At 38.2% G+C, this 24,840-nt stretch overlaps 1 protein-coding gene across 1 annotated transcript in view; it reads left to right on the top strand.

The window, feature by feature from the left end:
• The window catches only part of zdhhc18b (zDHHC palmitoyltransferase 18b), a 29,960-nt gene extending 7,513 nt beyond the window's left edge, over positions 1-22,447 (top strand). The window contains exons 3-9 of the mRNA XM_081377339.1: positions 9,127-9,282; positions 13,522-13,659; positions 14,600-14,651; positions 15,460-15,562; positions 17,303-17,415; positions 17,545-17,641; positions 21,015-22,447. Coding sequence (XP_081233465.1) covers positions 9,127-9,282; positions 13,522-13,659; positions 14,600-14,651; positions 15,460-15,562; positions 17,303-17,415; positions 17,545-17,641; positions 21,015-21,350 — 995 coding nt within the window. The 3' untranslated portion in view covers positions 21,351-22,447. The remainder of the gene's footprint in view (positions 1-9,126; positions 9,283-13,521; positions 13,660-14,599; positions 14,652-15,459; positions 15,563-17,302; positions 17,416-17,544; positions 17,642-21,014) is intronic.
• Positions 22,448-24,840: the final 2,393 nt, after the last annotated feature.

Below are 24,840 nucleotides of genomic sequence, written 5' to 3'. Positions count from 1 at the left end.
TCTCTCCACTCTAAGCACTCTGTAATCACTCCGCTAATAGTCCACTCCGGGTTTTCAATTACCGCTCACGGAAAGTGCATGTCAGGCTACAGCTGAGCGCTGAGGTAGAACTATATTTCAGTGACACACTTATAATGCAGGTAGGGCTGGGCGATATATATCGACAGGCTATAAAAAATATATCGATATATTTTTTAAATGCGATATGGAATTAGACCATATCACATCGATATAGTTCAAATTTGCTCCCCGCGCCCCCGCCCCTCCTCCTCTACTCTGCGTGCGTGTTTAGAGCATGTTATGTTATGAGAGGCGAATCATGACTACTTCAAAAAACCCAGCACAATAGGAACTACCAGGCAGTGACATAAGTGTACGCTGAAATAAAGTTTTTCACCTCAGAAAAACGGACTTTCTTGTCCTGTCAGCCGTTATCCTGTTGTCGTAGCGCACACACAATTGCACGCGCAAATGTGGCGGCGCGCGCTGCATCGCCTCACTGATCAAGTGCAAAAGAAACTACGAGCATGCAACGCCGTTACGTTGTAAATTACACGAAATAAAAGTAATGCAGGTATGATTCTCATTCTATTCACCAGTTTCCATGTTTCATTAACAGTTATTGTTAATATTGTGTGTTCACCATGGTAACTGTCGTTTCCATATTAACCCCAAAATGCCACTATTTTTCTTTGTGTTATTTTTTATATTTTTAAATGACTGTAGTGGCTCATACCAACATTGTATTAACAAAAACTAGTTTGGGACTGCTATTTAATAGCTTTAGCCTAGGCCTAATGTTTATTTATTAGTACTAGTCTTTACTATTAGTCATATTCTTACAATTTATGTTAAGTAAAGGGGAAAAGTAACTTGTGTGTGTTAACAAATTTTGTGTAAACGTGTTATAATTTGCCTATATATTTATTTATATATATATATATATATATATATATATATATATATATATATATATATATATATATATATATATATATATATATATAATATATATAGGTAAATTATAATTATATTAGTATGCTCCCTGCCTGGTTTTCATAGATTAAAATAGCTTTTAAAATACGCCTACTGGCAATATTAAAGCGGTTTAAAACATCTCCCCTTAAAACGCTATTGGTCTCGACTATTTAAAAAGTTAAAGGAATATGACTTGGCCTAAAAAAAAATTTCAGTCAGAAGAATTTTTTTCACTTTAATCCCTGGTTACTGTGTAATATTGCTGTTTGAGCATGAACAACATCTGCAAAGTTACAACGCTCAAAGTTCAGAGCAAAGGGAGATATTTGCTTTTAAAGAAATCGCTTTTTAAGGACTACAGCAAATGGCTGGTAGGGACTACACCACATTCCTCCTGGGTTAATGACATCACCAACCCTAAAATTTACATAAACCCCACCCCCTTAACACGACTTATCATGACAGAATATGCTAATCAATGACTAGAAGATAACTGCACATAAGCTACATAAATTCATCAACTAACCATTCAGAAATGTTGCTCTACATGTTGTCACTTCTTGAGTCTCTCCATCATTGTCTGATTCCGGTTTGAACATAAAAGGCTAAAAGTTTTAGAAATTTTCAGTGCATGTCTGTGTGAGTGCAAGCTGTTGTAGCTCCGCCCCTCTGTGCCGGGAGCAGCAGCTCATTTGCATTTAAAGGAACAGACACAAAACGTTTTTGCTCACCCTCAAAAAGTGACAACTTTAACATGCTATATACAAATATCTGTGGGGTATTTTGAGCTAAAACTTCACATATACACTCTGGGGACATCAGAGACTTATTTTACATCTTGTGAAAAGGGCATTACACCACCCCTTTAAATTATTCCCAATAGTCCATTCTATTAATTTCATAGCTTTTAGTGTATGTTTATGTTAGAGCTTTTATCCAATTATATTTCAGCCATCATGTGTTGCCATGGCCAAAGAAATCTGCCTTGAGGCCTTCAGAATCAATAGTGCAGGCGCCTGTAGCTTAAAATGAATGGGCAATGAAACTATTGCTTTAACCAATCAGATAATCAGTCAGATTTAAACAGCCAATCAGATTTCGATTTGACTGCATTGGGGCCATCTAGCAGGCATACAATAACATTGGCATTTTCACGTCCTTTGATTGGATGGTCAGAGCGCGTACTATTACTGGTAGTCAGAGGCTGAGCTAACTAACCGCATCTGTAGCGAACTGCATAAACTAAAATATATTCCTGTAGATTTAAGTTTTTCAACCCACAAATTAATGTTTCTTTCCCTCGTCGACCCCAGATTCAAACGCACCAGAAAAAATCCCTTATTCAGCCATCCAGCTTAACGCAGAGTCACGGAACTCTATTCGATCTGTCCGGGTAATAACTGAACTGACTGACTGTAATGTATGCCATGACTGATTCTGAAGGCAAAAGTCCCGCTGAGCTCATTGATTTCCTTCAAAAATCTGTGTGAGAGCATGGGTCAGCTGTACACATCGTCATGTTTTGCGGTGACTGTCCCTGTGTCCACTGCTTCTGTCGAGCAGACACTCTCAGCCCTAAAGCGAATTAAAACTTATGCCAGAAATACGACGGGACAAACTCTACTTTCAGCATTAGCCTCGATGGCGATAGAAAAGGACGTTTGGGACTGAAACGCACAGATAACCTGTACAACAGAGTAATTTAAAGCAGCGCTATGCAGTTTTTGTTTTCTCACTTTTTGCTCGCAGGTTTCTCTATAGAGCTCCCCCTACAGCTTCAGAATAGATATTTGACAACACTGTCAAAAACTAGTTGGCGACTCTTTCCCCCCTCCCATCTTCTCCCTCTGGTCATGTGCATTTGTTTTCAAAGAAGCCGGCGAACGCTCAGAGCCATGTGCACTGAGGTATGTATGATACACAGAAGGCTAGCAAATAAATGTATTTGTGCAGTGGCGTAAAGCAGTTCATTACATCGCAAGACCTGATATCATGCGATACTTCCCGCCAGCCCAAAGTTGCAAGGGTGGTTTTTCCGCTCACAGGCGCTAGGGGGAAGCGAGACGGCCACCATTCAACCCGAAAAAAACTCATATAACCATTCCAATGACTCCGAAGCTGTTCAGTTAAGGTAAATTAAGCTAAAAAAACCCCCTGCATTGTTCCCCTTTAAGTCTTTTTGAGAAAAGAAATTAGGATGGATTTTGTGTAAAAAATAATCAGTAGTTTTGGTGAGTATAATGCATTTTTGGCCCCCCAGTTTTCCTGTGGTGAATATGATGTTCTTAATTTTTCTTGGAAATTTATGATCAATATATATATTTTTTTTAAACGAATACTATTGTAATGTCTGACAATTAAGGGACTATTGTAACCCTTGAAGGACAAGACGAGGCTCCGTTTCTGAACTTATAATCAGAACATAAGAACCACTATACACTAACACACAAGCCGAACTAACACAAGACGACCCCTGCCTCACTACACATTGTGACATTGAAGACTATTTCTGGCGACATGGCAACGTCCTCATTGTGCAACAACACTACTTGTGTTTATGCACAACAGCAGCAGCAGTCTGCAAAACAAAGTGAATAAAACAATTTAACCAACACCCCAGCACCATACACCCAAAACACACACACACACACTAAACACTTTGTGCGCTCTTAACACTACAATCCCGAACTGTGATCAATATAAAAGGGGCGTTAATAAGACAATGACAATAGTCAATGACAATAAGACCTTCTTTGCCCACAAAATTTTGTAGAAGTTTTGCAAATGTGATGTGCCTTAAAACATTTGGAAAATCAAATCTATAAAACCCTTGTTTGAGAAGATTAGAGGACATTCTGCCCTAATTACAGAGGGTGACACTGACATGATGACTGTCACATGACAGGATGATTGTCATCTGGAACACACACTCCCGCAGGCCTTGAAATATCTTCACCCGCTCAGTAGTAGCACACTCTTGTCTGATTGTTGCAATGAAATGTGACCTTATTCATCCATGCAGATTCATCTATTATTGTCCTGCCAATAAGAGAACTGAAAGAGTCTCTAGATTTTAGTGTTACTAATAAAATAAAATTTCTGCTCTATTTAAGCTGTTCAGGTTGAACTGTTTGTGATAGTTTGTGAACTGAGAAATGGAACATTCTATGTAACTGCGTTAGACACTGTTGCCCTTGTGTCTTTTGCAGCTTCTAGCATATGAAAAGCCATTCTAAAAATGTTATGCTTATTTTAAAATTAGTTAAAAAAAAAAAACTCAAACTTTTCCTATTTTTTTTCTTTTTTTTTCTTCACTTTCTGATGTCATGTTTTTAAAGGGTTAGTTCACCCAAAAATGAAAATTCTGTCAGTAATTACTCACCCTCATGTTGTTCCAACCGCGTAAGACCTTCGGTCATCTTCGGAACACAAATTAAGATATTTTTGATTAAATCTGAGCGCTGTCTCACTCCTCCATAGGCTTTCAGAGGGACCGAAACTTGCTGGCCCAGAAAAGTTATTAAAGAGATCGTTAATATAGTCCAAGTGACTACAGTGGCTTAATCCTAAGTATATCAAGCGACGATAATACTTTTTGTGCGCAAAAACAAACAAAAATAACGACTTTATTCCACTATTCATTTCCTTCTCTCTGGGCCTCGTAGTGTTTTTGCGCTGCGCGTCTGTGTTGCACGTCATCACGCATCACACACATGACCCGCTTCGGCCAATTGTGAGCCTACGTGGTGACGTGTAACACAGACGCGCTACGCAAAAACACTACGTGAACCAACTAGAGGCCCAGAGAGAAGGAAATGAATAGTGGAATAAAGTTTGTTTGTTTTTGTTTATTTTTGCGCACAAAAAGTATTCTCGTCGCTTTATAAACTTAAGATTGAGCCACTGTAGTCACTTGGACTATATTAACGATCTCTTTAATAACTTTTCTGGGCCAGCAAGTTTCGGTCCCTCTGAAAGCCTATGGAGGAGTGAGACAACTCTCAGATTTAATCAAAAATATCTTAATTTATGTTCCGAAGATGAACGAAGGTCTTACGCGGTTGGAACAACATGAGGGTGAGTAATTACTGACAGAATTTTCATTTTTGGGTGAACTAACCCTTTAAGCCCACGGTTGTCAAACTGGGGTACGCGTACCCCCAGGGGTACGTGGACTGATTTCAGGGGGTACGCGAATTGCCGGTAATCTTGACAACCGCACCACCGCGGTGGCTGAGTAGTACCGCCGGTGGTTTGCCAAAAAAAAATAATGCTGTTTTACATTAATATTGACACACAAAGCTTTGTTTACAAAATAAATAATAGGTTAGCAATCAAATGTTATATCGTAGCCATGGAAAAGTTTGAATTCATGACGAATGAGAGAGTTCTGCGTGAGCCCATAAACTTAAGCTTTTTCGGCTTTGAATTCTGTTTTGCGATCTGGTCACCCGATTATTAGCGAATTTAAAAATATTCCATTAGTTATTCCTTATAGAAAGCTCAAATTGTCTACTTTTAAACAAAACAATTCAAAACGAAAATAAACCGACTAGCATATGCATGTAATCTGTATGAAGTGTGCATTTCTCTCTATAGGCGCGTTCACTGCGAAGATGACGAGTCAGCATCGTCAACTTCATCTTTGCAGCCGACACTGACACACAAAAAAAAATCACTTTATTAATAAACTATTCAAATGTCTCATTGCTATATTTGACACATTCATTACTTTTGCCAGCTCTTTGTGACAGCTGTTATACATGCGTTATTGGCAGCGTCACCCTCTGGTTACATGAATGCGTCACCACCGCATCAGCACCAGAACATGGAGATTTTATTTTTAGAGAATGATCGCACAACAGACATTAGAACATTAGATATTCTATAATTAAATCAACTAATCGAATATTCAAAAATCGTGACTCATCCCTGCATGGAATCTCTTGTTTCTTTTCCCATATCTTCACTCGCGTCTCACCCATTTCCAAAGGGGATTATAAACGTTTCTTCCTTTGTTCGCTTTTAGTTCGATTATTTTCGTATTCTTTACTGTGTTAAAGTAGAAAAACGCTGTAGGGCAGATAGCCTACATTTTTACTTGTATGTCAAATTCTTTTTAACACAGTTTGTGCTTGTTATTAGACATATGATAATTGGTAAGGCGCGTCAAGTTCATTTGTAAAGCGCGTTTCACAAGCGCGGGTGATTTTAGTTTGGCTTTCTCTGGCAGCGTGCAAACATAGCCTAAATGTCTTGCCCTTGTGGAAGATAGAATTCGCTCTTCATATCGTTTACAAGTAGAAAACATGAAGATATCAGAAAATAGATTGATGGTCTCTTTCCTGCTCGTGTCCCACATCCCTCTCAAAGAGCAGAGCAGTAGGCTGTATCACGCGTCTTTGTGTGGAAAATTTAACGAAAGTTTTTATTTATTTATTTATTTTTAAATAGATTCAACTTTATTACATTATGTAAGTTACCAGTATTTACTTATATTTATTTCAATGCTTTACAGGCTTTAGTGTGTTGTTTCTTTGTTGTTGTTTTATTTATTTCAAAACAACCCCCCGACCACCGCAACACCGCCGGTATTTGGGTCCATTACTACCGCGGTGGTAAAAAACTGCCACCGTCACAGCCCTATTTGTATCATATGTTGACTTTTGATGAGATTTGTATCATATGTTTATGATTCTATTCACTATTCTCAACAAAACTGATAAAAATAAATATATATATATAAAAAAAACTTGTTGTTAACAATTGGTGGTGTTGGGGGTACTCCGGAAGATCTATAATGTCTCAGGGGGTACATACCTGTTAAAAGTTTGAGAACCACTGCAAAGTTTAAGCTAAATAAGCTAACATTACACTGCACTGCTTTTCTGGTGTTTTCCATGTTAACACTCACTAGACTGACATCTTTAACTCTTGTTCTCACATCTCACATCATTGCAGCTGTTCCTAATGCACTGCGCTCAAGTTAGGAGTTCAACTTTTTAAAAACTCATCTCTCTCTAGACGTGTGTGTGTTTGTGTTTCTCACTCCACTACCCTGCTTCTCAGGTTTTTAAATTAAAAAATGTGAAGCCCCGGTCAGTGGAATAAAAAAAAAAAAAAACAGTTTCTACTGATGCATTTCTTCGAACATCTTTAAATTTGAGACCATGTTTTTAGAAAGCCACGTGTCTTGCTCGAAACACAGCGAAAGATGCAAGATTGGTCAAAGACTTCCGTCAAGCGCAGATTTACATAGGAAAAACAATGAAAATGCAGCACAGTGGAATGCAAAAACAAGTTCCGGATCTTTTGTTAGTGTAGTTTACAGTTTATTGAGGTGATCACATTCATTTAAATGTTAAATTTGCCATTGTTTCATTTACATGTTGGATTAAATTTTAGTGTAAGCATGATTGTGTGCCTCTGGTTAGATGAATTGGATGGAAAATATTATCCAGTAAATAAAATAAGAGACCAAATTAGTTTGGTTAGTATGAAACAGAATAGGACCGTGTGCATTCATTGCTTTTACTTAATGTGGCTTACAGAGTGGACTACAACCATTTTTTTTTTCTGAAGAAGAGCTTTTTTGATTGCTGTTTTGCTTAACACTAGAAGTGGCAGAATTCCATAACTACTAGAACTGCCGCAAGCGGTCATTTTGGCCGCTAGATTCCATACTCTATATCTTTAATGATAAATACCCAATTGAGAGATTAATGCATTTATTGTATTAGGATATCTTTTAAAAACAAAACAACACCAAACTGTACATTTTAAACAAGTTTAATTATACATCTATAAATAATAATATCCGTAGATGTCCTGAACAAAATGACGGAGTAGCCTATGTTTTCATGTTTACACTGTTCGATCGCGCCCGCGCCTTACACACACACACACACACACACACACACACACACACACACACACACACACACACACACACACACACACACACACACACACACACACACACACACACACACACACACACACACACACACACACACACACACACACACACACACACACACACACCATATTCCAGCATTGCAATCTTGACATCGCAGCCTGTTCATTATATAGCCATAATAAAATATAATAAAATACTCAACCTAACATATAAAAATTCCATTGCTCTGTTTATATAGCCTAGTCAGTAGTACAATTCGTACCATTTTGCGCATGTGAAGAGGATGATTTTTTCCGTCGATATTGGAACGTGAGTGAAGTACAAAGCCTATAATAAAGAATAGTTTACCATCAAAATACATCGCAAATGTTGAAACATTTTGATTCTAATTAGAGAGTTACGTGAGCCCAACGCCGCTTACTTTCACTTTCGCTTGAAAGTAGCCTATTTCATTTTGGCTTGTTTATAGTTATTTTTTCATTCTTTTTCTGTTCTGAATATCATTACATTTAAATTATTCCAATTTGACCGTCTATGGCCGAAATAGGTAAATATGTTAATTATTTTTTTTTTTGCCTTATGTGTAATTTATATGAAAAACATTTTAAATGAAAATACAGACACTTTTAGGAAAAGTCAGGTACCAGCAGGATTTTATTTATTTTTTCAACAAAGTTATTGCAGATATAAAATTCAAAACGGTCAAAATGACTGCCGTGGCAGTTCTAGTGTTAATGTTATTAATGTAGTTTTTTGCATGTGAAACAGTGAGGTTTATTTTTTTTTAAGCCTACAACAAAAGCAGTATTATCTAGCTTTAGAATTGTTTTTGTGCTTAACACCTTTAACCTTATTCTGTTCATCTAGTTCAGGGATGTCCAATCCTGCTCCTGGAGGGCCACTGTCCTGCAGAGTTTAGCTCCAACCCCAATTAAACACACCTGAACCAGATAATCAAGGTCTTAGGCATTCTAGAAACTTCCAGGAAGGTGTGTTGAGGCAGGCTAGAGCTAAACTCTGCAGGACAGTGGCCCTCCAGGACTAAGTTTGGACACCCCTGATCTAGTTGTTCCAATAAACAGGAAGTCTTAGCTGTTTAGAGCCACTTATTAGAAACTGTTCAATAAGAGCTTTTAAAAATCAGAATGATCCTACCTGCATAGTTTTGTTGTTTTCTTTAACTTTTGTTATTGAAATTCCTTCCTGCCACATGTTTTTCTCTCTCTCAGACAACCCAACAGGCTCGTCTTCATCCTACCGCCCCCCTCCACGCACTAAGGAGGTCATCATCAATCAGCAGGTGGTTAAACTCAAGTACTGCTTCACCTGCAAGATCTTCCGCCCACCGCGCACCTCCCACTGCAGCCTGTGTGACAACTGTGTGGGTGAGTGTTGAGGAGGAGATGTACGGCAGAGAACAGTGAGATCCAGCTTTGTTATTTGGCTTGGGCCAACAAATCTGCGGCTGTTTTTTAATTATTAGCGACGTTTGCTAAACTAGTCATTTTACTATTGCTTGTACTTCATGTTAGAAGTTTACATTTACCTTTATGCATTTGTCATATGCTTCTATTTAAAGCTGCATCAATCCCATGACATTAGCAATGTTAGCGCCATGCTGTACTGCTCTAGAAAGCAGGTCACCCAGATATCACCTAGAACACCATAGCAATTGTTCACACCAGATTTTTTTTTTATCGCAATCACAAGTGTTCGCAATTAAAGTGTTTCTTTATCAAGTAATTATATTTATTTTTCCCCATTCATGTTTGCAATAGGAATTCTTTGTTAAATTGTTATAGGCACTGAACCAAACTAACCAAATTTTTAAAAATCAGACAAAAAGACAAAGGTACAATATTGTGTACTTAACTGCTTTAGTTAGGGAAAGAACTACAATCCCATGAAGCATTGTGAATGTCAATTCAATTAAAAACTATGCAGTAATGTATTATATGTATATAGTGCAAAATGTGTATGACTATTTAAAGTAGTTAGAGAGCATCGGTAAGACATTCAATGTGGAACTAGGCAAAGCAAGACAGACTTTCTTCTCAAACATTATAAACAGAAACATAAACACACGCACCATTTTTGCTACTGTAGAGAGTCTAACAAACCCCCCCCAAGCCAGATTCCAAGTGAAATGCTCTGACAGCAAATGCATGGAGTTTGCTTCCTTCTTATCTGAGAAAATCAATAATATCTGAGGTCAGACAGATCAGACCACATCTGCAGAAAGTTACTATGTCTGATTTTGAAGAAATTAGTGGTAACATTTTGGAAGAAACAGTACAGCACCTTAAAACATTAACCTGCGCCCTTGACACAATCCCCACTTCCTTTTTCAAAAGTGTGTTAAACTGCTTAGAAGCAGATCTCCTAGAAGTGGTAAATTCCTCACTTACCTATGGGATTTTTCCAAAGTCCCTTAAAACTGCAGTTGTCAAGCCCCACCTGAAAAAGAGCCATCTGGATAACAACATATTGAGCAATTTTTAGACCAATCTCAAATCTTCCTTTCATAGGCAAGATCATTGAAAAATGTGTCTTCAATTAGCTGAACAAATTCTTAATCTCAAATGGATACTTTGACAATTTTCAATCTGGTTTCCAACCACATCATAGCACAGAGACAGCGCTCATAAAGATAATAAACGATATTCGTTTAAATACTGATACAGGCAAAACATCAATTCTGGTACTACTCGACCTCAGTGCTGCATTTGACATTGTCGATCATAACATACTCCTTGACAGGCTGGAAAACTGGGTTGGGCTTTCTGGGATAGTCCTAAAATGGTTCAGGCCATACTTAGAAGGTAGAGGTTATTATGCGAGTATCGGTGACCATAACTCTGAGTGGACATCCATGACTCCGCCAATCCTGTTCAACCTGTATATGCTTCCACTGAGCCAAATAATGAAAAAGAACCAAATTGCTTACCACAGCTGTGCAGACGATACGCAGATCTACTTAGCCCTATCGCCTAACGACTACAGCCCCATTGACTCCCTGTGCCAATGCATTGATGAAGTCAACAGTTGGATGTGCCAAAACTTTCTTCAGTTTAACAAAAACAAAACTGAAGTCATTGCGTTTGGAAACAAAGATGAAGTTCTCAAGGTGAACGCATACCTTGATGCTAGGGGTCAAACAACTAAAAATCAAGTCAGGAACCTCGGTGTGATTCTGGAATCAGACCTTAGTTTCAGTAGTCATGTCAAAGCAATAACTAAACAACATTAGCCTGACTTTGTCATACTCATATTCTAGTCAGAATGTGAGTCTGATACTGCTTCATAGGGCTTTGATTATGGGGCGTGTCTCAACCGAACCAGAAAAAAAAAAAACCTCTGCACTCAATTGGATAGACCTACAACCAATCAGAGCAACGGAGTAAATGACGCATGTTCTTCATTCATATTTTCAACCAACAAAATGTTGCGGCTCTCTGTTCCTCTTTTAAAATGAATGCGCTTTGGATATCTTCTATAACAGACGCGATGGCGGAATCTACACATGATGTTTCATAAACAAAGTTCAGGAGGAGCACGTACAAATAATCAATCCAATATCAACTTGTCATCAAACAATACCATGTCTAACGTTACCCTATCTATCAGCATGAGGAAGCATATTCACTCTGGCAACTTACCTAACACTCCTTGACAGTTTTTCAGCATCCCTCCACCACCCCGAATCCTCACTTTTGTCTTCTCTCACAACCAGGAACACGGGGGGAGTATGGCTACCGAACCCACAGCCCTCTCCTCGGACAGCACGTCATATACGCATTTATTCGGCAGTCATCTTTGTTGTAAACTAATTCAACCCAACCGCTCTTTGATGACGTGGGTGATTACGTAACCGCAGATCATCTGTCCATCATCGATTAAAGCCCGCCCATGCAATTTGATTGGCTCGACTTCTGGGAGCCGAGCATAATTACTCCTCAATGGATCGAGTCCAGACCGAACTTCCCGACCCAAAAATTTTGTGGGCGGGGTTCGGGCTGGCACCCAGGCTAAAACAGCATACTATCATCTCAAAAATATTGCAAAAATTAGATGCTTTGTTTCCAGACAAGAAACTTGTGCATGCTTTCACAGTTGCAGCTCATACAGAACTCTGCTGCCAGGATTCTGAGCAGAACCAGAAAATATGAACACATCACACCAGTCCTCCGGTCTTTACATTGGCTCCCAGTCACATTTAGGATTGATTTTAAAGTATTATTACCGGTATATAAATCACTCAATGGCCTAGGACCTCTATATATTGCAGATATGCTCACTGAATATAAACCCAACAGATAACTCAGATCATTAGGATCACATCAGCTAGAAATACCAAGGGTTCACTCTAAGCATGGTGAGTCTGCGTTTAGCTACTATGCCAGCCCCACATGGAACCAGCTTCCAGAAGAGACCAGATGTGCTCCTACAGTAGTCACATTCAAATCCAGACTCAAAACACATCTGTTTAGCTATGCATTTACTGAATGAGTACTGTGCCACTGTACGTTCGACTGATTACACTGTATTTTATGCATCCTCCTTTTGATTCTAAACTCAAATGGCACTGAAAATTGGATAAAAGACAAACATAAATTACTTAATCGGACAAATTGAGAAATGAAACCTAGGTCTGTGGTGGAGTAGTGAGTTTGATGTGTCAATTAAACTCTAGGTTCTGTGGGGTGCGGACTGGATCGACTCCATTCCTAGAGCTTCCGAACAAATGGGTTTTTTTGGGGTGTGGACTGATGGGGCAGTGAACCCAAGGAGTCAGTCCTAGAGCTCCTCCTGTCCGATTTTAGGGAAAAATCGAGTCTATTGGAGACGTCAAATAGATTTTTTTTAGGCGCGTCGAAAGATCACCACAGACACAGTACGATCCACATGGGAGCTATACAAAATATGATACACCAGTGTTTTGGCAGTTTATCTCTTTTAATTATTAATTTTAATTTTTAAAATTTAATTTTTTGTATTCCTTTCTATGTAAAGCACTTTGAATTGCCATAGTGTTTGAAATGTGCTATATAAATAAACTTGCCTTGCCTTGCCTTGCCTAAGACATACTTTATTACGTAATTTGCAGAGCTTTATAGGAGTGGGCGGGCGCTAAAGTGTAATTTTGTCGCAATTTGCTCGCCGAGTGAATTTTTTTTTTTTTTTTTTGCAGTATCATGGGTAATGTAGTTTTTCACTAGGAATTCAGCTGTCAAACACAAATCAATTCCAAAATCCAATCTGTTCCCCTAGGAAGAAAATTAATTAGATTTTTACTTCACTGTTGCACTCTATTTTGTTCTCACAAACACCACTCATAATGTCTTCATAAAATCTAATCTAGTAACATTCTGTATTAAATGGCAATATATTTTTTCTGTTTGCAGTTTCACACTATTCTGCTTGTGAATCCACGTAGGATGTTATTTTTCTCAGATGTAGCAGTGTTATTAATAGTGATGGATTTATGCAAGCCGGTTTGAACCAGTTTGTATTTTGGTTCAATCTCTCAAGTTCTCATTTGTTCTTAAGCCAGCAGACTTTTTAATTACTGCTGTGATAAATCAAGAACCATGTGACGCCCTGCTGTCTTGTGTCTTTGATAGAGCGATTCGATCATCACTGCCCTTGGGTCGGGAACTGTGTGGGAAAACGAAACTACAGATTTTTCTACACCTTTGTCGTCTCGCTCTCTTTCCTCACGGCCTTCATCTTCGGTTGTGTAACCACACACCTGGCTCTAAGTATGTGTCATATCATTTAACTTGCCAACAGTTTCTGTGTCTCTAAGCTTGAGCAAATATATGTAACAGTGAGTCGTGTGTGATTTGAAACATTCGTTCGGTGATGGCAGATCATTTTCTCTTGTGTAAACAGATTTGTAACTAGACTAGGTATTTCATTCTAATGCTTTTATTTTTCATATCCACATCCACATGCATGAACAAAAATATGAAGCAAAATTATGACTGTTTTGAACATTTGCTGATCAAGATACATTTCTAATCATCATCAATCATATTAGAATGATTTCTGAAGGATCATGTGACACTGAAGACTGGAATAATAATGCTGAAAATTCAGCTTAGCCATCACAGAAATAAATTACATTTTAAAATATATACAAATGGAAAACCATCTTATTTTAAATTATATTTCACAATATTAATGTTTTTACTGTATTTTTGATCAAATACATACAGCCTTGATGAGCATAAGTGGCGTACACACTATATAAATATACTTTTTGCTAAATTGAAACTGCAAGAACTAATTTCCAGTTTTTCTTTTGTATTTTAGAGTCTTTGTTAGAAGTTGCATATACGTACTATAGTAATAATAGTAAATTATGCATAATTACATGCAATAAAACCAAACCCTATTCCTAAACATAACCCAATTTTAAGTAGTATATGTTGTGAATTAATATTACTCAGTGCTTAAATGTATAGTTAACAAGGACACCTTAAAGTGAAGTGTAACCAAATGTGTCCAGACCTTTGACTGGTAGTGTTGTGATTCATCAGCTCTTTTTAAAGAGTTAGTTTGGTTGCACTATGCTGCATTTGTAAAGTCAAACACAGTTGCCAAATGAGCCTGTAAGAGGCCATGTGTATCTCTTATTGGGCTTAAATGGCTTATGATCTGAGATAAGCTTTTATTGACTAATGTTCTCTTTTATAGGGTCACAAGGAGGAAATGGGTTGGTTTTTGCTCTCCAATCGAGTCCTGCCAGATATCCTTTTTTTTATTTTTATTTTTTATGTCTGATTTCAGATTTTTATCTTCAAACTGAATTATTTTATTTTAATAAAGGAATGTTTTGGGTTAATATAAGTGAAGCTTTATGAACAGCATCTGAGACGCCGAAAATGGTTTTAACTTGTCCCTCAAAATCGAATCTGTAGTAATCCACTTACAATGGAAATCTATGAGGCAAGACATTGCACTGGAATAAATGTTAAAATACAGTGTTTTGATAGATAGTATCTGGTAGTAAAAAACTTTTTACGTTGGACACTTTTTCTGCAGTTTGAATTTGAGTGGTTGTTCACAGTGCCTAAAATATCGCATTTCTGTTTTTAAACAAATTACAGATATCTTGGCTACAAATGAAGAATTAGTTTAACTTAGTTTGCGGCCATGTTGTATTAATTTGTTCCCTTTGTTTTAGGTGAACCATGGCCATGTTTTACGAACTCATTCCCTGATTTATGTAAATTGTGATCAGATTGTTCAAATCTGTCCCCTCTTTTTTTATTTAGTTCTATTGTGGCCACAGTTTAACTAAAAAGAGTGAACGGATTCCTAATTTCTGGCCTTGTAATTTCCCTCCCAAGTCATGTGCGGGGCTTCGTACTTTGTTACACTTGCCCCCATAGGCTTCCATTATAAGTGCAAATGCACTGCTTGAGTGACTAGTCGAAGTTATAGCCACAGATGCTGTTGATCAAGCTGTAATTAACCCAGTATATTCCTGTATAGTGTTAATTTGTATTTCTTTATTTGTTCAAATTCTGAAGCCTTCCTTGACGTCTGTCCACTGCTCTTGAGTTAGTGGTTTGCTTCTTTTCTGTATGGTCCATTTTGGGCCTCTCAGGCTTCCATACATACCTGGTGGCTGCAAATCTTACTACCAATGAGGATGTGAGTGTTTTTCTTTCATTGCCTAAAAGATGTATTTTTAATTTCAGGGCTAATTTTTATCCTGAAATAAAGCTGTTTTTTGTCTCTAATACACTAAAAATATATTTTGACCTAAATTTAAAGTGTAAATAATGTTTACTCTTTCTCCATGTTACCTGGAACACAATATTCACATTCCTTTTTTTTGTCAGCAGAAGTCTTTTGTAACACTTTATAATGAGTATACAAAAGTACTTGCAAATCATTAACAAACTATTAGTTTATAGTTCGTATATTGTAGTCTCTAGAGTTCTCATCGGGTCGGGTTGGCCCGACAAACCCGACGGGACCCGCGGGTTCGGGTCGGAAATATAAGCAAATGACTCGGGTCGGGTCGGACCTCGGGCTTAATCTTTTCCGCTTAATAAAAAACAAAACAAACAAAAAAAAAAAAAACATTTATTAATCATCGCTGCTGTTCACCGTAAAGAAAGTCTGGCTGCTGCGTGCAACGTGCATCATGGAGAGGGGCGGGCGGGGGCAGACCTGACGGCGCTGCGTGCACGCTTTTAGCCTGGAGAAGAAGATGGAGTTGGTGAAAAGTAAACTTGCCGCAGGTGAATTCACCGTTGCTACTACAGGAGTGGGAAAATCAGAGGTCTGGAAAGTTGTTTGTATTGTTAAAAGGCGTGAACATTAAAGGTTGATTTGAATTCCCGTCTGCTGGTCATGATAATACTTGTATGAGAGAGAAAAAAACAATTATCGTCGGGCCGCGGGCCGGGTTCGGGCAGATAATTCATGTTCATGTGTCGGGTTACATCGGGTCCGGGCTTTAAAAGCCACGGGTCGGGTCGGGTTGTAATTTTCAGGCCCGTTGAGAACTCTAGTCTCTACATCTTGGGCTTTTGTGAAAACTACAGCTTGTATTTCCACATTTTTTGTATCCCTGCCCAAGGTCGACAGAGGGTTGTTAAAGTCCCTGTAGTCAATAATTGTATCCCTTAAAACTCATCTTTAATCACCAAAATGACATATTTAAGTTTTTTCCTTAAAAAAAAAAAAAAAAAAAAAAAAAAAATTCCATGCCTAAAATATAGCTTGTATTTAACTTTACACCTTTGCCTCATTTAGCATACGTGGTTCTAGGAATATGCTAATTAGCCCCGCCTCCACTCACTCACACCAGCTCAGATATCCACTCGTTGACGTGATTGGATACAAGGTAGTTTATGTCAGAAACACCAGCGATTTGAAACCGCGTTTTTAAAACAGTCTTTGGTTCACTGCAGTTTAAAGGATAAAACACTCCGCAATGGTGTTGACTTATGAATTTGCACATGGTTTGTCTTAAAGCATATTAAAAGCACCACGTAGACACATAAACAACATAGCTTGATTTTCAATGTTGAAATATTATAAGGCTTATTATAAGGGTAGATTTATCACTGGAAATTGTATCGTACGTTGACTCCTCTTAGAACAGTATTATGGTAAAAATGGAACACATTATGGCAACAGCTTTCTTACCGCCGTTTTGGTTCGTTAAGTTGGGCAGAACTGACAGAATGGCTGTTTCTTTGTTTTTCCCCTCCGTTTGGCCTAAACCACTGTATTTGTGGTCAATCATTTTGAAAAGCTGACTGGTGATTAAACCTGTACAATCCAAATGAATTAGAAATTGAAGGAAACTTTATATGCAGTTCAAATACATAAATCTTGAAATAAGTATAATTTATTTATTTTTCTTCCATATTACAGATTAAAGGTTCCTGGTCAGGGAAAAGTGGAAACGAGGACGTTGGAAATCCTTACAGCTACAACAGTATGATCAAAAACTGCTGCTCTGTGCTCTGTGGACCCATGCCGCCCAGGTGAGACGAGTGCAGATCAGTAGGTTAAGCGTATTTGCCGTATTGGCAGGCTGAAATAGTGCAGTTGAAGCCTGTATTTATTACTGTGGCTTTATTGTGATTCCCATTCTTCCTCTCTCGTCTTGTCAGTTTGATTGACAGGCGAGGTTTTGTGCCCTCCGATGACTCCATCCAGACCAGTCCGGTGGAAATCGAACTTCCAGCTACTAAAAACGACATAAACATGGTAGGACGTGCAGTCACCTCAGGCCGACCTCGGCCTCCTCCTCCTCCTCCACCCCCGGTCGTAACCCTACAGCAACCTGCCATCTCCATACAGAGCCACTCGACCGCCTGACTACTTGTGTCTTTTCCAAACCGAGCATCCCCCCTTCTTGCTGTGTTGTTTGATGCGTTTTGGCATGGGCCGCACCCTTTATTTAGACCTCAGACAGCGTTCGGTTCGCTGGACTGCCGCCAAGTGCGGCTGTCTCAGATTTGTTTGGTGCTGAGTAGAGCCGCTACGGCTGTGCTGCCTTGGTCAACGTCAGATAGATGAGATTTGTGTTTACTTTGAGTTTGAAAGGGAAATAGATGTTTATAGACTCATTCTCTGTGGTTTAGCTCCTTCGTAGATCAGTGGGTTGGAGTGTAGATGGTTTACAAAGGAATGGGTGTAGCTGACATGCTTCATGTTGCACATTTACAGAAAGAGGAAACGAAACCTCTGTCTTCCTGTAGCATTAGGTAGAATTCTGAGTTAGTGAGCAGGAAAGACGCTGTAGTTTCATGTTATGGTGGTGTTTGTTTTTAAAGCCCTTTATTTGAAGGTTCAAAGACCTTCAAATACTCACAGATGTGCAAGATTATGGCATGCAATCGTGCTCCTATATAAACAAACAGTATAAACAAACAACTGTCAAAAAATGTTGTTTATTTTTCCTTATTTATTAAGGTTCGTGTAACTCAAGTTGTTTTTATTATAATCTGAGCATATACAAACAACTTGGCCTATTTAAGTTGTTTGTATAATTTAGGTTATTTTGTTTAATCAAACAAACAACGTTTTTTGTTTTAGTTTTTGTAGTTTTATAGTGAGTGTTTATCAACTTGAATGTGCCTTAAAGTTATTTGTTTTTCTCAGCTAGTAATGAGTTGTTTTATACTCGGATGTTAACCTCATCACCATTCAAAAGTGCCTCTCATAACATCAGTTAACAAACAAACAGCGCTATTGTTTGTGAACATTTCTCTGGTTGTAACTTGGGGCAGAAAAGTCCATGTCATCGTGTATTCCGTGAAATTTAAAGTAAAATATCTAAATATGACTTCTGGTCTGTACTTTAGAAAGTAACAGTTTGATTTTCAGAATAAAACTGATCAAATGAATAAGGTGCTAATGCATCTCTTCACTGATGCACTGTTCACTGTTAATAGCAGTAGTGGAAGTAGTGTAGCTATACTCATACTTGCCTTATTGTGTGTGTTTGTGCGTGCGTGTGTGTGCGTGCGTGCATGTTTATGTTGTGAAACGGTTTGCATGTGTCATGGACATTTCCCTTTGGGATTTTTATGTATTATGACAGCATGGGTTTAAATCCCTGATTTTTGTTTTTATTTTAAATGATCATTTCCTGACATTTTTGTACTTTTTGAACATATTTGTGCTTGTATATGTTAAATGCCTTTTAATGTTAAATAAATATTTTTTCAAACTAAACCACAGAATTCCTGTCCTGCATGTACATTTGTTGTTTCTGCCATGATTTAATTATGTAGGGCGAGTTGTTTGTTTACGGCACACTGACAGTTGTGGGGTTTTCCTGGCATGTTCCGATGCATTAGTGCACATTAGTGATGTTACACTTACCGGTCTTAGCACATTAACCCTTGTCCTCTGTGTGTGTGTGTGTGCGTGCATGTGTGTTTAGGAAAAAGATTGCCAGGATTTCGCCCTGTCTTGTGCCAGCTGATGGTTCAGTGGGCAGAAGTAGGGGATTGTAGGGAGGTTGGTAAGACTCAGGCGGTGTTTTGGGCACATTCATAGATTCCTGTAGGTGGCGTCACATTGGCTCCACATGCTTTTGGCCTGCATGCTGCCTTACTGCTGCTGGCAGAGCTAATAGTGCTGATGCATGGCATCTGGCCTGATGTTTTACAGCATCAGCACACAATCAGTACTGCTCTTTCTCCTCCCATTCTGACCACTAGCCACTATTTCATGTTTAGTTTGCGTAAATATATGTGTGCAATATATTTTGGACTTGGACTTTGATTTAGTCTGTTGTCAAGCTGTATTATCATGCTGTGAACCAAAATCTTGGTGATAATTCACTAAAAAATGACAAATTATGTAATTTTCTCACTCTCGTGTTGTTCCAAAGCTGTACAAGTACTTCTGTGAATAACAAAAGATGTTAAGCAGAATGTCCTAGCGGTTCTTTCCCATACAGTGAATGCATGTTGAAGCCTCACAGTCCCGGTTTACTATTCATACGTTTTTTTATAAGCTCTTTAGTTCATTATTATTATTATTATTATTATTATTATTATTATTACTTTTAGAATTCCATTATTAATGTATTACGACAACTCGTTTGTGGATTTCCCTTTTTAATTACACGTCATATGAAAAACCAGGCAGTAAATATCACATGTAAGTGTCTCAAATCTAAAATATACATCACAAATGGTTCTTGGGTTTGGTCATATCGGCATTGTGGTTTAGTGAGGGTAAGTGACTCATTTACTGAGCGAGAATGATTTATTCCGCAAGATTCACGTCTGTGAATCGGACACCATGGCTCACATTGTGTTTGTTATTGCGTGCGTCAGAAGATACTGATGCACACTCTAAAGATGATATCTCAAGAAAACCACACACTTAAGTTTTTGCAAGTGTCAAATTATGGCTAGATTTGAAATTGTTACAATTTATTTAAAGGTGTCCTTGTTACAGTGTAATTGTATATTGAAGTACTGAGTAATATTAATGAACAACATGTACTTACTATATAGTTATGTTTAGGAATATGGTTTGGTTTGGAGTTAGTTGCATGTCATTTACTGTTATTACTGTAAATTTCGTTTTTGGAACGCCTATTTAGAGCAGCATGAACTTCTGCTAAACTTCTCCTTTAGTGTACTGGAGATGGTGTCAAATAAGTTTGGAACAACATGAGGGTGAGTAAATAATTTTAGATTTTAATTTTCAGTGAACTACCCTTTAATCTGTATTTTGTGTCTGTCTGTTTTGATTTGACTCCTTATCTGATTCTCATGATTTTGCTGTTGTTAATTTCCATTGTTCTCTCCTGGCAGAATTTATATGACTTAAGTGGTCATATACAGTTCTATATAGCAGAACAAAAGAAGAACCATCTGCATGAGTCAACAGAGATGCTGATATCTGATTGACTGTTGCTTACTGCTCAGCTATTTACGTTTCTCTTTTAAACTGCATCCTAATACTTTTACTTCCACTTTCTAAATTGAATCTACTTCCTTTTTTTTGTATTTGTCACACCCATTCCCATATCCCTGGTTCTTTTTTTTCTTTTTTTTTTCTGTCATAACCCTTCATCCATTGTTCCCTCACCTTTTCCTATCTTCCTCCACAGTGCACGCATGGTACCAAAGGTCTGCTGGAAACGGCTTCTCGATCTCCTCTCCTCACAAGCTCCTGTCCGCAGGCCAAACCTCAAGCAGCGCCGGCCTTCTTGGAGCCTCTTCCAGAGGTCACCCCTTCTCCTGCCCTGGAGCCGGCCAAGACCACTGCAGGACGCCAGTCCACCAACACCCCTCACAAACATCACTCCCACCACAGATCCAAGGGAAAACAAGCCAGTCATCACACCCACAAAACATCCAACTCCTCTCCAAGACCCCATCACAGCCACAGTTCAAGACGGAAAGACTCCAAGAACAGAGACCCAAAGTTCAGTTCTCTGCGCTGAGCAATGCGACTCCATGAACCTGCTACGTCCTGTCATATTGATGCGTTTCTTGGATTATTTGAGTTTGTCATCATAAGATTGATCAATTTGTAGGGTGGTTTCAGTTGGGACTCCAAACAAACAGGTCTAATGTTTCCAGGAAGACCTCCAGCTTTAGTAAACTGACGGTAGTGTTATGGTCTTCCTGTTCTGTTGAGGAATACAATCAACGCTGCAATCTGGAGAGCAGGTGTGAAGTATGGACTTCCGTTAACAGACTGATGACTGGAAAACTTTGTAATTCATATACAGAGTGTTTTCATAAAGACAAGCACAAAGATCTCAAAAGTGAACTGCAGGGCAATTGCCTTTAAGACAACTGGTCATTCTTAACAGTGAGTTCCAAAATGAGCTTCATCACAACAGCAATATTGGAACAAGAACACTGTTGTCCTCAATATGGACATGAACTCTGGGATCCATTTCTCATTGTGGATACATTGGTCAAGCTTCAATAAGCAAGAACCAATCTTTATGCAAAAAATAAATAAATAAATAAAAATCCACGAGCATGCCTGGAGAATATAGCTCACAATCATTCTTCATCCATCATGTTGAGTCTTGTTGAATTCTTATATTTCCCAAAGGACCTCAGCATGATTTTGTAACATATTGTGTTTGAAACATGGTATTAGTGTGCACAAGTACCTGCTAATGTGGATGAGATGATGCCTCCGAGTCTCCTGATCACCGTGTTGAAGGTCTAGTTGAAAAGTAATATGAGTGTTTCTCTCTCTAAACCTTGTCACAGCTGCTGTTCTTCACGTTGCATTCCTGACCCACTGCTGTCTATCAGTAAATAAGTAATCAGACAGTCTTAATGCACTAAGTCTCAATGCAGCAATACTGTAATGTTTTAGTTACTCATTGTTTGACTCATGTGCTACTGTATGTGTGGACACTTTGTGTTTGAATGGGAATGGGTATATGGGTGTTATTGTTATCCAGGTTTTGACTTAATATGCAAACTGAATGTTATTTATGAATGCTGAAATTGATCCTCTGTTTTTCAAGACCTCTGCAACATTTGCACAAATAAATATGAAGAACTAACAGGCAAGCCTGGAGTTTTTGAGACGTTTCTGTGTTTAAAGGTGTGCTGCCTCACAAACATCAGATATGAAGTTCACATCATGTTTAGTGCACAATTAAGTGTTTGCACAGAACGTTCATTTTTCTAGTGTGATTCTGAGTGACAGAATATGTGTGAAGCTTGTTATTTTATTACCATGTGAGAGGAAATAATTGTAATTCTGATAGGATTTATGGATTCAAAAGTGTTTTAGGTTTATGTCTAGAATGGAATACTAGCTTACTGCATTTTAGCATACTTTTTTAAGAGTATTTATTAAGGAAAGTATACACTTAAGACTTTGTCGTTTTGGAACACTTTCTTTTTCAATTACATATTAATTGCAATTAAATAAAATTTTATTATAGTTTACATGTATATTAAATACAATTAGCTGTACTTTAGAGTGCGTTTTGACTTAAGGACCGCATTTTTATAATTTCATAATTTTGTCTTTGAAATATGATTAAAGTGTACTACTGAACTGACACACATTTTTGATAAACTAAAATATACTTAAATGTTATTAGGGGTTCAAGCACGAAGTGCTGAAACCCTATTGTAATTGTACTGATTTTTATTATTATTATTATTATTATTCTCCCCTAAAACGCATCGTGCAGCCCAAACCGTAAGAGCTGGAACCTTGAAACTTGGCCAAATGGTAGTCCTCAATTTGGGGAGAACCTATCAAAGTATGACCCAGATTGGCCCATAGGTGGCGCTATAGCGACCAAAAGCGCGAAACTGCTCATAACTCCTAGACCGTATGTCGTAGACTCAAGTGTCCTATATCATTGGAAAGCTGGACGCCTGAAGGTCAAAACGTATATCTCCGATTTTATTTCAGGTATGCAAATTTTTCCGCCATTTTGAATTTTGTCAAAAACCTACTTTTGCGAACTAGTCCCTGGTTTTTCGCCCGATCGGAACCAAACCAGTGCAGAAATGTTCTTTGGAGTCTGAAGATCAATAATTATCGAAAAAAAGTCGAAATTTCGATTCCTGGTCGCTAGCGGGTGATAAATTAATGTTGTGGGAGGAGCCTATTTTACTAAAATGGCTATAACTCGAAAAGGAAATGAGATATCTTCACCAAACTTGGTACACATGTGTATGAGTTCAATTTGGGGTCATAGTAAAAAAATTTCGACGATTGATCACATGGTGGCGCTATAACATGAAAAAAACATGAAAAGGGCTATGACCACGTGACCGTTTGTCCGATTGACTTGAAAATTGGTATGCAGTGTCTTGGTCCAAGGTGCCATGTATGTCTATGAGGACATTGGCGTACCTCGAAAAACATGACAGCCATCGACCAATGAAATTTGAGCACCTATTAGACAAGGTTAACGGAGGCCGATCGGAACGATACTCGATGGGCATGTTCAACTCATGGCCCTAGAGGTCTGTAAGAATTTTGAAAGAAATCGGCCACTAGTTGGCGCTAACGAGTTTTATGGCTCTGTAATCACGTGGTGTTACACTTATTGTCACAAAATGCATATCATTTGATAGATCTGCTCATGCTGAACAACTTTGCCTCAAGAACCATTGCTGTCAATCAAACCGTTCATTAAATATTCGCAATTATGTTAAAAACCTACTTTTGCGAACTAGTCCTAGGTTTTTTGCCCGATCGGAACAAAACCAGTCTAGGGTAATTCTCTGGACTCTCTAGATCAATAATTATCAAAAAAAAGTTCAACTTTAGCATTTTTCGCATGGGTATATTGGGTCATAATGAAAATGGGCGTGGCAAAATGCATTTAAAAGCCTATAAATCCTAAACGAAAACTCAGAACTTCACAAAAATTGGTGAGCATATGTACCATAACAGTCTAAACAAGCATGTAAAATTTCATGAAGATCGTACGATAGGTGGCGCTATAACTGTTAAAAAGCTTTGAAAACCATATATTTCCTATGGTAAATTGCCTGTTTTGGCTGTAAATGGTCTTTTCCATCTATTATTTCAGTGGTTAAAAGCTTTACAAATAAAACTTAATGTCTTAAATGCTTATGTGCTTAAAGGCCTTAAATGCTTGAACCCCGATAAATGCTGCTTGCAGCTTTAATTATTATTATTATTATTTTCCGCTAAAACGCATCGTGCAGACCAAACCGTAAGAGCTGGAACCTTGAAACTTGGCCAAATGGTAGTCCTCAATTTGGGGAGAACCTATCAAAGTATGACCCCGATTGGCCCATAGGTGGCGCTATAGCAACCAAAAGCGCGAAACTGCTCATAACTCCTAGACCCTATGTCGTAGACTCAAGTGTCTTATATCATTGGAAAGATGGACGCCTGAAGGTCAAAACGTATATCTCCGATTTCATTTACGGTATGTAAATTTTTCCGCCATTTTGAATTAT

Source organism: Scardinius erythrophthalmus (genome assembly GCF_964197995.2).
Source record: "Scardinius erythrophthalmus genome assembly, chromosome: 10".
Classification (NCBI taxonomy): Eukaryota; Metazoa; Chordata; class Actinopteri; order Cypriniformes; family Leuciscidae; genus Scardinius; species Scardinius erythrophthalmus.
Note: the sequence above shows the minus strand (reverse complement) of the source record. Positions and strands in the feature narration are given on the sequence as shown.